The sequence below is a fragment of the Lepisosteus oculatus genome, chromosome 2, assembly GCF_040954835.1.
Source record: "Lepisosteus oculatus isolate fLepOcu1 chromosome 2, fLepOcu1.hap2, whole genome shotgun sequence".
Taxonomy (NCBI): domain Eukaryota; kingdom Metazoa; phylum Chordata; class Actinopteri; order Semionotiformes; family Lepisosteidae; genus Lepisosteus; species Lepisosteus oculatus.
In genome coordinates this window covers 41,491,415-41,508,135 of record NC_090697.1, presented here as the reverse complement: position 1 = coordinate 41,508,135, position 16,721 = coordinate 41,491,415, and the positions used below count along the sequence as shown (strand labels likewise).

The following is a 16,721-nucleotide window of genomic DNA, read 5'->3' as shown; positions in this document are numbered from 1 at the left end:
TCTGGTTTTGCTAAAAATGAGGGAAAAATTAATGTCAAGGCACCACTCCACCAGATTAATGACCTCACCCCTATAGGCCATCTCATCATTACTGGTGACTTGGCCAATGATGGTAGTATTGTCAGCATAATGGCAGATAGAGTTGGAGCTGTGTCTGGCCATATAACTGTGGGTAAACAAGGAAAACAACAGAGGGCTAAGCATGCAGCTGTGAGGGTCACCTATATCAACTGGTCAGTGGGAAAAAAGGCTGCAGTCTGCCAGTCAGGAAAGTCAGTATCAAGCTGCAAAGAGATGTACCAATACCCATTTCATTAAGCTTGGTGATTAGTCTGAATGGAACTACAGTATTAAAGCCAGAGCTGTAATCAAGGAATAGCATTCTGACGTATGTCTTTATCACCCAAATGAGCAAAAGCAGTGTGAAGAACCAAGAAAATCAGGGGATCTGTTACTCCAGCATGAAACTGCAGTGGGTCTATGTACTCAGATACCATAGAGTTAATAAGATTCATGACCCACCCTCCCAAAGCCTTTCATTACAGTAGATTTAAGCTCTATCGATCTGCAATCATTAAAACATGTCGCAGTATTTTTATTCGGCACTGACATAATAGTGTTTTTCTTAAAACAAATGGAAACTGAAGATTGTGAAAGTGAAAGATTAAAAATATCCATACAAACTGTGTCCAATTGATCTGCACTGGACTTATGGGCCCATCCAGGAACCCCATCTGGGTCAGTCACCTTCCGTATGATCACCTACAAAGTTGCTCTGACTTCAGCTCCCATGACAGACACAGTCAAACCATTAGAGGCTGGGAGCACTCGTGAATCAAATCCTTCTAAATCAGCTGTCAGTGTATACTTTTACTTTGCACGTAGAACAACATTTTAAAATTGACATTAAAAGCCTACCATGTTTAGTGTGTGTTTTGTTGCAGCTTCTCTCACTTACTTGACATTATAAAGTTGTGAGATTTGCATTTCTGAAGTTATGTAGTGCTCTTACTAACACCTTTTCCTCCAGATGATTCTTGTTCCCTGTTACACTCAAGCAAATGTTCTGCAATTACTTCGTGTGTAAACATTTACCTTGAAGGATATCTCAGATGTCATGGTAAAACCATGTGTGATGACAGGCTCCTCCTCTGCGGTGCGACCCTTCCAGCAGTCCAGCTCCACACAACGACAGCCTGACAGGAGCACTTGTCTATACATCTCCACTGAAGAGTTACCTGCCAGCTGCCCAGCTGAGAGAACAAAATGTCAGCCATGAGAACACTTACATTAGGGATTCACATGGCTTGAGAGAGTAATCACATCCAAAACACTGGACTCACAAAGGTCTACTTATTGTATCACCAATTGCAGGAGTGACACTGCATGTTTTATTAAAGCCAGAGTGATACGTGTTTAACCACGCTTAACCAATTTTGCCAGTTTAATGAATTTTATAGAATTAAAAATTGGAACTAAAATGATGCATCTGTACTTTCAGACTTAGCCATAATTCTGTATCTTCCATTGCTTAGACATAAAGACTTATAAAGGGTCTTTATTTCTTGACTTTGTTGAACCAGCTTGTTGTTACATCATCATCAAGATTAATGTACTGTACAATACCTGAAGTATTGAAAACAAACTGGTATAATTTGGGATAGTCAAATGTTGATCAAATGTGTGTTATCATTATCAGCCATTGTACCAGCATATAAAAAATAAGGACTGTGCATGCTTTCCTCAAGAGGTTCCCTTGTCAGAGTTACCCACGATTTTCTATACTTTGGGTTCAACACTGACTGCATAGGAAAGGTTCTATCAACTAGAGGACAGATGCAGCTCTTTCCGACAACACTGCAAGTTCATGGTTGCCTATCAATACTTAGTTGCTTGTCCATGATTCCATGATAGGGGCTCTTGGGCTACTTGAGGTTTTAAGTCCATTCAGTGCTGCTCAGGTAATTTTAAGGAATTATGCACATTTTTAAGGAATCCTCTGGATATCAATAAATTATATAGTCCACATTTAGCTGGCAATCTCTGGGTCATAATGTTCAAATTACTCTAAATGAGCAAATCTAATTGGTTGAACTACTTGGGAACTCAAAGTGAATTTTTAAAAGCTTGGGATGCAACAACAATAATTTATGCCTGAACCTTACAATATTTACAAAACCATGTGGTAAAAAATGATATATCTTCTTAAAATTAATCACACAGAAACGTGGAAATGTTATCCATCTATCAATACCAAGAACTTCCATTTAATGACATACTGTAAGTGTAGTGAAATTTGTAGAATAATGAAGTTGAATCCTATTCTTCAAGTCACAGTAAAGCCTCCAGAGGCTGGTAAACCTATTTATATGGTACTGTCTTTTAATCTTTATATCTGTAGTATTAATAGAATGTTGTACTGAAACAATATCCAGCCACCCATTTTTAGTCTACTTGACCCAGTGAAGACTGGGGTTTAAACAATATATAAAGTAATTTACAAATACAAAAGGACTACTTTGCAAGAATGGTATATAGTCGGTTAATATGGTAGGCATACATAATTATTTCCTATTACAAGCAAATAGAATGTTTTACTTTTTTTCTATTTAGACAAAATACTATGTGGTATTTTAATTAAGAAGGGCTTAAGTGGGGAACATGGTGGCATTGTGTCCTGGTTGTTACAGGTCTGAGGTCCTGGGTTTAATTGGGGTTCAAGACTCAATTATGAGAATAATGTGTGGAACTTTAGTTTTTTTTCTCATGTCTCATGTCAAGATGTAGTTTTACTTTACAAATTATATGTTTATGTAATATATATGTAAATACACTGCAGAGTTAAACTTCCTTTTGCAAGGCAGTAGAAAAAAGGACTACTGCATACTCTATGATCCTATTGATTTACAATATGGTAACCATCATTCTTGTTAATATTTACCCAGGTCTGAGATAGAACAAAAATGGATACAGGTGGTAAAATGTATAAAGTTAATCTTAGAAACATTTTGGTAAAGGACAAGACAAACTCAGAGAACAAAATGAACAATAACAGGGTTTCCAAATTTAAACTAAACAAAAACACTGCATTAAACAAAACACAAAAAACAAATACAACATTAACACAAATTGCCCATACTCTTTCCCTCCTAAGTAAAACAGAAGTAATAAGTATGTATCCAAATTTTTACTATACGTCATCCAGGTCCTGGATTACTTCCGGCTTTTACAAATAACACAATGTAGTAAGCCCAAATTCAGTTCAAGAACAAAGGCAAATCTGGAGTTCCCAGCCTAAGGAGGTAAGTCAGATAAATGTTCCTCTGTAACTAATCTATACTGAATTCCAACAATTTAAACAAATGGATGTTTCTCTGAAGTTTAGACCCTCTGTAGAATAAAGCAAGTTACTTTACAAATCCTAAACTGAAGGCTAAAGAGCCTGGTGAACAAATTATCAACTTTTAAAAGGACTGGTTTGCTTAACATAATGAACCAGTATAGAATTAAAAGACTAGTGAACAAAGTGTTATAATTTCTGAACATATAATATATACAGTACAAAGTAAAATACAATGTCTGCGAATATGGGGTGTTATTGTATCATTGGATAAACTGCCACAAGACTTTAGCAATTTTTTCTGGCTTTTCATCTTTAAGAATCTATGCAGGCAAATGTAAAACCAATAGACAGCAGCATTTTCTATGACTATGCATATGGTTCAGATTAAACTCACTTGTAGGTGAAGAATGCCATTATAAGTTTCAAGTTTTTCTAGTCTTTAAAAAAATCTCTTTGAATTATCCTGTTAATTTCATCACAGCAAGCACTTGGCAAATGCATACATCTACTTTAACTGAAAATCAATGTGTGCTTCAAGGTATAACAATTAATTTTACACACCAACAGTTAAACAGTTAAGAAAGACTTGTGCTTCATTAGTTTTCATCATACTAAATCCATGAAAAAAAGGACTTGGACAATAGCCTAAAAACAGCAAATCCAAATACAGATAATTTTAGAGACTTCTGCTTCAATAGGGTTCATTTGGAGCCAGAGGTGGTGAAATCCCTCAGGAAAATGGATAGGACTGGATTGGCCTGACACAGACAGAGATCCAGCCTTTTAGTATAGTGGAATTCAGCACTGTCTGAGGAGGTACATTTTGGATTGGGGCACAGCATCTTATAACAAGATCTTAATTAACTTATATATCCATTGCTTGATATTTAAGCATTGCTACATTCACACAAAACAAGTTACTGGAGGATTTATAAAAAAATATTTAAAACTATGCGGTCCAGGTAAGCATTGTGTTGAACTATGCTAGCCTATTCCTGGTCAATTCTATCCCACTTTCTTGTATAACATATGCATGTTATACACTATCACACTGTTACAAATGTGCAGCCTGTCAGATTATGTTTAAATAGACATGGTACTGCGTAAAGGCAATGTTATGTTCAAAATCTGAAAAAGTATTATTTCCAAAGACTTTATTCTTAGGAGCATTTTTAAAACATTTTCTTTTTCTCTGTAAACTGCTAAAGCACACAATCTATAAAGAGATATACATTTGTCAGCTAGTATTGTCTCTTACCCTTTCCTTTATAATACAGTTGTTTCCCACTTCATCCACCATCTCATTCAATATTATAACAAACACATTTCATTTGGTGTAAACTAATTTCTTGACTGTACAAGACACAAGAAGATTTTCCATTTCCTCACCTTATTCTCAATGTGAAGAGGGAATTTTGATTAGAAGCTAATACAGTTATTGCAATTGTAAAAATGTATATACATATACAGGTATATAATATTTAATGCATATATATATTCTTTAACAGCAATTATGGTATTTTTGCCTCTGATTTAAGAAAATGAACTAAAACCTAATTTACTTATGGTTAACCATGATAATATGATGTTATTAAATACAACAGATTCCCAGTCAGCAGTTACTTCTGGAAAATAAACTAGTTGTTTGTAATAATTCTACTTTACAGTTGATATTTTTATGCAGCTAGGAGATGAGTTGTTCACTATGAACTGAAATGTAAAACAGCTGAAAAGAATTTGGAAAAGCCCAACAAACTAACACTGGCCCTTTTATTGCTGGTTATCTGTATGAATCATATTAGTTCAATAAAATTCCATATAATAAAAGGCTTTTCCTTTTAGTTTCATCTGGTACAAAATAAAACACAGGCTCTGCAACTGTAACCAAGATTCATAACAGAGAAACACAAATCATTGCCATTTGTTTTAATGTAATGTTAAATGTGACAGAACGTAATTTAAAATAAAAGGCTTTGTTTTGAAAGTCCCTCATATTGAAAGTAAATATTCAGCACTCATTCAGCTAATATACAACTTAATATTGTATATTCAATTACATTGCATATTGCTGGTAAAAATATCCCCAAACTTCAGTGAATCTTACCCGAGAGGTAGGTGTTGTGTGAAGAGTTGATAAAATAGTGTGATAAAGGCAAGGTCATGTCCTCGCTCTGGTCCAATTTTTCAAGAGGAATAACTCCATTTTCTTCACCACTTAAATACCGTGTGAAACCTTCCACTGATATTTGCCCTGGAATTATAAGAATAATTACATTTATTTAAAAAATAACCGATAATAAAAAAAAATGTTTTTAAGCATTTTGTACAAAGAGCATTTTTTCTTGATGTGATATGCTAACAAAAAAATCAAACAGTAAAACCTAAAAAACAACAATGACTTGCCATACCACATTGCTCATTTAAAGCTGACATAAGCTGCTTTGATAAACAGAGACAATTTATTTCCAGTGCATAGAAGGCCAAGAAATCACCCCAGCAATCCCTGACCTCAATAATGTCCTTACTTTTGTAACTGTCATTTGCTGAATAGGGAAAAATTCACAAGGCATTGCAGAAATAAGTGTTTGCCAGAGTACAGTATGTGTGCAAACATACAGTATGCAACATGCAATATACTGTACCACACAAAATGAATCTGAAATTCCTGCAAATCTTAATGAAGAGTAGAAAAATATTACATTGGATGTGTATTACTGACAATTTTATATAATTTATTCCTGTAAATGTTAGCCACTGTAATAAAGTGTACCTTCCTCTTTTAGCCAGAAGTTTAAGGTGATCTAACTCACAGAAACGAACAATGTAAAAATGTAGCACACATTTTTACAGTACATGGTTCTTTCAAATATACATTTGAAAGAGTAAATGGGCTGTGTACAACATCACCAATGCTGCTCAAAGGTAGAAAATAAAGTGTGCAGAGATAGCACGATAATTGGAAATTTAAGTCTTCACCACACTACCTGGCAATGTTACAGAGTAATGCAGTCCTGCATTTGACAACTAGCGAAACAAGGTGCTGCACGTCACCCCTGTACATTGCTGCGCAACGCCTATGGGCACCTCTCACATTCTAGATGACTGCATCTGTAACTGGATCATGTGTTTCCACAGTAAAAAAAGTATTTGTTTTTTCTTTTACTCAGTGGAGAGCCTGCTTGTAAGTTATTTTCATTTCTGTACAGTTCATGACCATTTCAAATATTTTTTTAACAATATCTTCGGAGCTATGAGCTGTTAAATGTACGAATATACTGTAAAAGAAGCTTCTGAGAGGAAGCTTACAGTGTTCACAGAAACATTCTCTTTCAAATTATTCATCATAGCATGAAGATCATACAGCCTAAGTATAAGAAACTATACAGTTTTTCATCTGATAATAAAAGTGAAGAGATGAATGAAATAATCAAGAAGGGAAAAAGTAACTTAGAAAAGCACCTGGAGACCAACTTGACCAGGGAACTAAAAATCAACAATTAATCTTGTAATGCAGAATTTGCTATTTTGTTCTTTAAATTAACTGATTATTATCTCAGTACAAAGCGTGAGATAACAAAGACTAAGGAATGTAAAGAATATTTGGAAATACAGTAAGAAAACCCAAAAAAGGAGGCACTTGGGAAACACAAAGCTTATTTTTGATATAGTGAAGGGTTGATATATACATTGATATATATACAGTAGCAGCAAACTGACAGCAGAAGTGGCTGACGATAAAGAGGTGGATACTAAATAAAGGTAATGGTAAAAGAAAACGGAAAATGATGTACTGTATATCTACATGTTTTCATATGTGAACATCACCTCAAAAAATTGTGGAAGAGCTAATTATCTTATTAGAGGGGAAAAAGAAGGATGTATCTAAATACCTGAAGTTGTAAATATTTGGAAATTATATATATATAATTTTGTGTGAAGGAAATCTATTTATACATTGTGTGGTGAAAACAAGCATCTACTCTATAGAATATAGAATATAAGTCTGAAGGCCCCAAAAATTGGATTATAGCAACTATTATTTAAAAACATGTAAAATAAATGGAGAGGTGTGATTTATTTTCTGAATTCTGTTAACTGCTTTTCGTATAATACAGCATGTGCATTCCATTTGAAACATTTTCACTCATGCATATCCTAAGAGACTTCTTTTCCGAGCGAACTTAACTGCACAGTGGGAAAGGACAGCAAGTATGTTATCCCTCATACCACTCTAGGGAAAAATAAAACAAAAGTGACAAGTGACAGCTCACCACGAGAAAACCTGTTCCCCTGTGAGCTTGCATCAACTCAGAAGTCCAAATGCAAGACCAGTTTCATTGAACAATGAAATACCACAGTGCTCAAATTCTAGAACACACCAATATACATGTACAGTATGAGAAATATTTTAATGTTTTTTCTTCATAAAAGAAAATTAATTGATCTGTCATTCTCTCATTTTTTTAAGTTTCTAAGTTTTCGTCTGTGGCAGTGTGATAAAATTGTTTAAGGATTCAACCACATTATATCTGCACGGTAATGAGGTTGCAACCTAAACATATAGTCTCCTACAGAGAACCAGATAAATTTGACACGGGATCCCTAATGATTTGAGGATTAAAAGATAAAAAAGGGTCATGATTCTCTGCAATTACTGTAATTCTCTGTAATTAATTACTTATTTTATTAAGTTTTGAAATCCAAGCTGACAAAAGATGTTCACATGGACTTAACGGAATTCATTAACCATGCATGTGTTTTTCACAGGTGATAATCATTCTGAAGAACAATTCACTGAGCTAGTCCAAATCATAACCCTGTTAGATATACATTATCAGTCTTTCTGCACTGAAATGTACTAATCATTTCATTTTTATAATAACCAAGATTGCAAATAAAAGACTAAAATAAGGCTCCTTATTTGACAAAATAAAGTAATCCTTTACTAATCCTAATTTGTATCAATAATATTATTATTTTTATTCTAAGTCTTTGTTGAAATGTTACTATCTTACAAACACATTTTAATTATACTAAATATTCTACTTCATAATTATAACATATTAAAATAATAACAACTCATACTTTCTGCAATAAAATAAAAGTGTGAACTTTTAAATCAATATGTCAATTGCTTAATTTTGATGGGTAGCATTATGTTAAGTAATGATGGCTAATTAGTCTATTTTCTTTCTTATATTATCATAATTTACACTAGTCTGCAATGCCAAAAAGCCTTCAGATTTAGCTAATTCTACTTTCTACAACAGAGAATAAATTTTCTATATGCTTCTTGCAGAAATGTTGTATTTCTGTTGTATTTCACCAGTACCAATTTAACTTTGAGAACTCAAATAAATACATTGTAAATTATTCCATCTTTAAATGAGCTCTGAGTAATTTATGGAACTATTTGTACTTTCACTTATCACTAAACCGTGCATTTAATTATATAGCATGCTAGATACATAACCATGCATTTTATCAGGTGCACTATACTGTATATGTTTTGTGCAATCAGTGTACTGTAAGTGTACACTGCTAGTTTTAAAGAAATGGCTTAAAAACCAATAATCACAGAGCCCTTTAATAAAGTATAGTTATTTTTTCAGCCACTACAAACATCTAGAATAACATTTCAGGACAATTGCTTGTGCTTGCCTCTGGCTGACAAAATTAACAATTGCATTGTACATAGTTCAGCCATCAGCCGGTAATGACTAGATCATTACATTCTCAACAGAAGCTGTAGTCACCTTGACCAGGCAGACATAAGAAATGCTGAGACGAAAGAGACGAATTCCCATTCCTACTGATTCTGATTAATACACTTCTATTCTCTAAAGAATTTTAAAACCTAATTAAATATACTTTTTTATACAGTTGAGCACTGGTAACCCATGAAATTCAACAGGACAGCATGCATTGCAGCTTTATTCCCTTCACTTCCAAGCATCTCAAGTAAATGACAGTATAACTGTTACAGGATCTGACAGAGCAAGAAAATGAATGAGCTGAATTCTGTCACTTCAAGTGAGTACATACAGCAAGTTGGAAAAATAGACTACTTGCCAGAGCATTGGTAGAACAATTTAAGCTATTTAAGAAGCAACTATAATACAATTACGTTTTGTTCACTAGTTTGGAGAATGAAGAATAAAGGATGTTGTCTCACATTTAAAAGGCAATATTTTAAACTACAGACAAGTCATTAAATAGTCATAAAAATAATCTGTTCAAGGTGTCACTTTAACAAAATTAGATCTCCATAGATCTACAGTATCGTTGGAAAGTTGTTGCAGGTTCTTTGCTGCTTTTATTGATACATTTACAAATTAAATTATTTACTTTTCATAAGAGTAATTCAAAGTCATAAGAGAGTGCAAAATGTTCATTTTAAATTAGGCTAATCTGAAGAATATCATGGTGGCACAATTTTGAACAAGATGGATATATTAAAATATGTGGTGGCACCATATGTTGGCAATAAGATCTGAAAAATAATGAATGCTATTAATAAATGCATGGGTGTTTAGAAAATGTAATCTTTGGATTCATTAAGGCTTATTTAGGGTAAATATGCTATTTAAAATAGAATAAGGTTAACAAAGTCAGTCAGACTTAAATTATCATTGAAGTACATTTTGTATAAAACATCTAAAAAACATTTTCTAATAAATTAAGATAAAAATAGACTTGGCAAATGTGAATTGAAGCAGGTTGACTGGATTGTGTGTAAGTTTATTGTTTTATTATTGGATGATGTGCCCTTTTCATATTAAAGGTTTGATTGATTTGAATCCCAACCATCCCAAAGCACTTCACATGTAAGGGGACAGCAGATCAGTGCTGCACCAACTTTAGGGAGTCCAGAGTGGAAATTAGACAAGACTACTGTTAAAAACTGCTGGGCTTATGAAAAGTCCAAAAGAATCTGTAATGACCAAGACGTTGGGGCCTTAGTTTAATACCTCTTCCAAATGGGGGCCCCTATACTGCACAGTATAGAATGCCTCATTATGTTCCCCATAATGAGGAATTTGTTAAAAAAATGTTGTTTTAGAGGCATAACTGCCATCCTTTTGTCCACTAACATTAGAAAGGTTACAAATGAGAGGCCATTCAGCCCATCTGGCCCATCTGGTAGTTAGTAGTTAATTGATTCAAGAATTTCATCAAGCTGTTTCATGAAAGAAGCCAGGGTTTCAGCATTAACAACATTGCTGGCTTTTCTATACTCCCACAGCCCTTTGAGTAAAGAAGTACTTCATATTCTTTGTTTAAAATGTACTTCCACATAGTTCCACATGTGCCCTTTGCTTCATGAATCATTCTCCATTTTGCAGAAATCTGCTGGATTGACTTTGGCAGTGTTTTTGAGGATTTTCAATATTTGTATCAGGTCCCCTCATAATTGTCTCTTCAAGACAAAATTCCAGGGCAGAGGGTGCAAAATTCCTTAATCCCTAGAATGTATCTGGTTGCTCTTCTCCTGACTGATTTTAGAGCAGCGATATATTTTCTGTAATGTGGTGACTAAAATTGTACACAATTTAACTAGCATGTTATACAATTTTGACATAACATTTTAATTAAATTTTATACTTTTAACTGTTTATGTTACTATTTTGTTTGCTTTTTAAGTTGCTCACATTTCCCTGAATGCCTACTGCCTGCAAATCGAAAATTAATTTGTCATGAGGAACTTTATTAAAGCTTTTTTAAACTCAAAATACACTAAATCATATGCCATGTGCTTATCCATGACTTTTAAAGCTTGCTCAAAGAACTCTAATACTGTAAGTTGGTTAAGCAAGACCTACTGTACTTTTCTAAATCCATTTTGACTACTTCAAAGGATATTATTCCCACATACAGTAGGTGATTCTATAATTGGGTTCTAATACCTTTTTTCCATCACTGTACGTACAGTAGAAGTCAGATCAATTGGTCACTCTTTTTTTGGATGGGCAGTTTTATTGAGAATTAGCAATTGACCTGTCCATGGGTCTTTTGTAACTGTTTAGAAGAGTTGCGTGTTTTAAATAGAACATATTTTGTTTCCTTTTGAGTATGACTGGTAAGAGACCATCAGGCCCCAAGAATTTATCAATCCTGAGTGTTTCCAATAACCAAAACTCTTCTGCCTTTCATGTGATTATGCTATTTCATACACAATGCCCTTCTGCAGCCTAGGACATGTTGTAGACTTCTTATTTTGCGCACAACTGAGAAATACTCCATTAAAACAATGAATCACCCATTTGCCTTTCATTGTCTAGACGTGTACAATTATTGTCCCAGATATCTTTTACTTTATTCTTGATGGTTCTTTTGCTATTGTACTGCTGAAAGAAATTCTTAACTTTAGCCTCCATAATAGTCTCTCTTGGCCTAATACTTTTTTCCTTTGATTTTAATTCATCGGACTCTGTTTTAATTATGTATATTCTGTTGTCTTTCAATCATTTTATAAAGCACTTTTATTTCCTTTATTTTTTTTCCTTTATTGTTGAACTAGATGGGATGCCAGTTTTTAGGTTTTCTGGTGTTTTTTACTAGTGGGATACATTTGTTCTATGTTTCAAGTAGAATCTGTTTCCACTGATTTCATGTACACATATCCAGTTTTAATTCTTTTAAACCGTATCTCTTTCCTTCAAAGTCTGCATTATGAAAAACATAAACTTTTTCCTTTAAAGTCAGCCATAACAGCTGCAGTCTGGTTTTCCTTAGAGGACACCTATTCCACTAATTCTACCATCTAACCTAAAAATTGCATTTGATCATTATTTTTTACTGAGAGTATTTATATGTCAGTGTGTGAATATAAATAAATAATTATGTTTCCATAGTTACACTTTAAAAATAAAATCTATAAATCCCTTCATACCTTTAATGTGAGGGGTTTTACAGCCTGAGTAAAAAGTGTTTATCCATAAATGTACAATGGTGCTCTTGAAAAATGCTAAATACATAAAGTTTATTCACTTTTTTGAAAAAAGAACTCAAGTCTTAAAATTTCATAGGTTGTAAATTGGATTATATTTGTCTACTCCCATTCCTTTAAAGCATCTCAGCATGACTCCAGCCTACTGTGTACTTCCATGAGGTAGAGCAGACCTGTTGCCAAGGTAATGACCCCGTAGTGTCATCAAAGCTTGTTAAGGTGCATCAGTTCTTTACTAAGTTCTTTACTGCTTTTTAATACATTGCATTAATTACAGAATAACCCAAAGTTTTTAGGTTTTTAATATAGCAAATATTTTATTGGCATTTTACTGTAAATGTCTTTGTATGTCTATATATTCTCCAGATTTTTGTACAGATTCAAACCAATGAAACATGACAAGCCTGGAAAATAGTGCAGAGCCATAATTGTTAAATTTTTCAGTTGGAATCTTGGATTTTTGGTGCCACGTCCAGGGTGTGCCCCGCCTTGCGCTTCATGCTTGCTGGATAGGCTCTGCCTTCCCATGACACCGTATGGTATAAAGCGGTTTAGTAAATGACATGACAATATTGGATTTGCATAAGAACAACATTATTATTGTCTCAAATACTGCTGTTTAGGCAGAATGATATAAAACACATTATATATACAGTATATATTAGATCCCATACATGAATAAAAAATAACTTTATTTGGATTTCTAAAAATGAAAGGTATTTACCTGAAAACATAACATGTCACTACAATGTCTTTGATTAATCATTCAAAGACTGTGAAACTTCCACCAAGACAAATGATAATCAAAGAAAAATCTGAGAACGTTCAGAGAAAACCTTAGTTTTTAAGGGGAAGCTTTATATTTTTCTACAGTATCATTCATGCATGACAGCGTTTGATGTAAGATGTAAAAATCCAAGGGAAACGTAACAAAAATATTTAACCAAGTCTCAAAAAATGTACTTCCTTTGTAAAGTGTATACATTCTCTTGTATACAAAGCAGCAGCTGGTCAGCAGACACTCAATTCAACTTGGGGAGCCAACAGTACTGATTTCACTCATTTCACATTTCCTAGAAATTGGCAACACCTGGTGCACAGGGAAAAATCAATGTTTCAAACCAATGAAAAGAGAACAGCAGTTTTTTCTTCCGTCTTTTAAGTAAGAAGATATTGAACGATAATTATACAAAGAGATATGCTATTCTGCAGCCTGTCTAAGTGTAGTAAATATCTACAAAACAAGTGAGGTTTTGTATGTGATGGTGCTCGTGTGTTTATGCATTGTGTATCTGCCAAAATATTAAATAGTGACTGACCTTTTTTGGCAAGGTTGATATTCGGTTCATATTTCTCTATGAGCAGCTGCACTTGTTCCTGTTTCAGTGGTGGGTAGAGTATTTCATTTAGCCGGGGGTCCCGCTGCTTTGTGTTTATGAATTCTGTCATCTGATCGACAGTAAGGTAAGGCTTGCTCTTGGCGCCACTGAGGAAAAGAGGAAATGAGTAATTAGGAGGTTCCTCACGGAGAACAGGCAGTAATATAAAGATGTCTCTCTGCTGGAAGTACTGCTGTACACAAAAGATTTAAAGTTGTTAGAAAACATGAAAAAAATCATCCAGTCTCTAAAAATGACTACATTTGAGAACAAAAAAAATGGCACCAACCAGTTGTGGTGAAGGAATCAAATGCACCCCTTGTTTCTGAAATTTTAATTTACTGAGAACAGAAAAAACTTTGTAATTAAAAATCCTGAAAAACAATACTTCAACAACAATAATAATAATAATATATTTTCATTTGAAGCTTATAGCACACATGTAATTAACTGAAAGTTATTAAAACATAATAAACACTGAAAACATAAGGTATTTGAAATGACTCTTTGACATGTAACCATGTAGAACATGAGGTTAGGAAAGTAACCTTTTGACATTCAGAAAAAAAACATTTAAAGAACAACTGGAATATAGAGCAAGAACAGGATCTGCACACTCTCTGGCTGGATGAGGTTTTATCTTAGGAGATAAATTGTGTACTGCACACAACCCGGTCATGGTAATCTCTCTTTGAGACTCCAGCTTTACTTCCTCTTTCTAAGGCCTTTGGGTTTCAAAGTTCTGGGCTCATTCCCAAATATAATTCCTCCATCTGGTCAATGGCCATAATCTCCCAGGAGCTGACATCGATTTTGCATTTCTTCAACTTTGTTTTTTTTAACCATATATTTAAAAAGCTTCTCCTGTCTTTTTAAATCTTACCCAAGTGATTGTCTTGGGTAAGCTGGGAGAAGTGAACTTTGGGAGCCTACATTCTGGACAACATAATTAATCCTATAGAGCTGATGGCAGATGATCATTGCTACAGTTTTAGTCATGCCTCCTCAGGAAAGAACACAGATGTAGGTGCATCCATCTTCTTACTTGATGTGTAAAATGTTCTGTAAAGAAAATTAGTGATATAACTCCTGTCTAAGTTTCCTGCATCTTATGCACGTATCAGCTCAGCACAATAATGAAGAAATAATGGCTGCATGGTAGTCGGTCAGTTTACGGTAGCTGCTATTTTATGATCCAATGTTGGATTTCTTGTCAATACTGGCCTTCTATGAAAGATTACTGCCAAAGCAGAGGAAGTGTGCTACATTCTTCAGAAACTAGGCCAGATGTGTGGAGCTTGCTGATGGAGAATTTTGATCTTATAAACTTTATGTTACTTATGTTAAGTATTATATTCTCTCATGCTTCAGTAAATTTGTTGACAAATGGGTGAAGATCTATTTCTGCCAAGGCACATTCTGCAGCATCCCCAGTGTACCTGAGTTCAATGAGTTGTTGGGGTTGTTTTTTGAGGAAGATTTTTTGTATCAAGAAGAAAAAATAGAGGGTACTTCAAAGACATGATGCAGGCACTCACAGCATTATTACAGATTGCTGTGCAATTTGAACAGAATCAACTGCTCAGAAATGAGCAGAAATTCAGACTTTGCAGGAGATGCTTCCTCCATTAGATGGAGTACCTTGCTGTTAAAGTAGAAAAATTACAGTAGCTGCAATGACAAAGGAAGACCCCTGCCACATCCAGGCAACCTGTTGAAGATGACTACATCCAAAGGTGTAGAGGCATCATATTTGCTGTCTTTTGAAAGGACTTCAGAGAGGTAAAAAATGACACTGACAATGGGGTGGACTACTGTCCCACTTTCTAAGTGGGAAGGCTGAAAGGTTTATCACCTGCAACTTTTGAACAGGGTTGATTCCTAGGTGGTTCCTAGTTTGATCTGATTCACTTGATGCTGGTAATTCAGGGCCCAGCATAATTCGTGGAACTGGTTGTGCTGGATCACTTTCTGAAGGTTTTCCTTTTCCCTTGATAAGACAGTCAGAAAGATCCACAAAATGCCAACAATGGGGCATTGGCTTGGTGAAACGATACCCACATTACTCAAGGGGATGACAGAATTAATTTTGGAGCCATTTCCTGTTACTCTTGACTGCCACAAGCAAACTAGTTGCCATGTTTTTGTGTTGGTACTAACTTTTCTGGCTGAAGTCCCCTAATGGATGGTCTTTCTCCATCTGATCTTGTGATCTGATCTTTCAAGTGTGGATATTAAGGTGATGCCATGAGTGCAGTTTCACATCCGAAATGCTCTATTGGGTGGCACTGTATTCATAATAAGTTTAAACTTTCTGGGCTGCTCCCTTCATCCAGTTTCACAGTTATTGTAATGCTCCTCATGCATTAATTATACAGAGACTTGCCATCATTTGGCTGTTCCATGTTGAGGACTTATTTGAATTGAGCTTTGTGTAGTACCTGCCCCTTGATCTTACCCCCATGGGAAGTGTTAACTCCAAATGGCATTGCTCTTAGGATCTCAAGTGCTCACAAGTTTCTTTGCCACAGCAAGGTGGTGATCCCTAGAGAAGTGATGTCATATATAGTATGTGACACATTCATTAATGTGTATCAAGGAAAGAATCATATTATTAGAAGTTCAGTGATTGGAAAATCTATAATTTGCCATTTAAAAAGTTCACATCTTAGAAAAACATCTACAGTAAACAGTAAGCAGGCCAATATGAACAATTGATTTAAAGACGATCTGTCAAAGTGCAATGAAACCTATTACTCGATTCTTATGGACTCCCAGTCCCGCCAGGGATTCAAAAATAACATGGGATTGCGTATCTAAAGAAATAACAGTATACAGTAACTATGTTCATGCACAAACAATAGGATGTTACATTATTAATTTGGGGGTCTCCTCTTGCCAGAAAGCGCTAAATTGCATTTTGCCTCAACACTCCATATTCAACAACGATAATTCACAAACAGCCAGAACATGTAACTCCACACTCCCAAATAGATTTAATTTCCATAGCCTTATGCAAAACCAACATCCCTCCCCTGTTCTCTCTCTC

At 34.6% G+C, this 16,721-nt stretch overlaps 1 protein-coding gene across 3 annotated transcripts in view; it reads right to left on the bottom strand.

Annotated features, from left to right (window-relative positions):
- The window catches only part of plcb1 (phospholipase C beta 1), a 385,213-nt gene that overhangs the window by 111,264 nt on the left and 257,228 nt on the right, over positions 1–16,721 (bottom strand). For all 3 annotated transcript variants that reach the window (XM_069178667.1, XM_069178666.1, XM_069178665.1), the window contains exons 9-11: positions 13,613–13,779; positions 5,448–5,594; positions 1,096–1,253 (exon numbers count right to left, since the gene is read on the bottom strand). In XM_069178667.1, the coding sequence (XP_069034768.1) occupies positions 1,096–1,253; positions 5,448–5,594; positions 13,613–13,779 (472 nt within the window). The remainder of the gene's footprint in view (positions 1–1,095; positions 1,254–5,447; positions 5,595–13,612; positions 13,780–16,721) is intronic.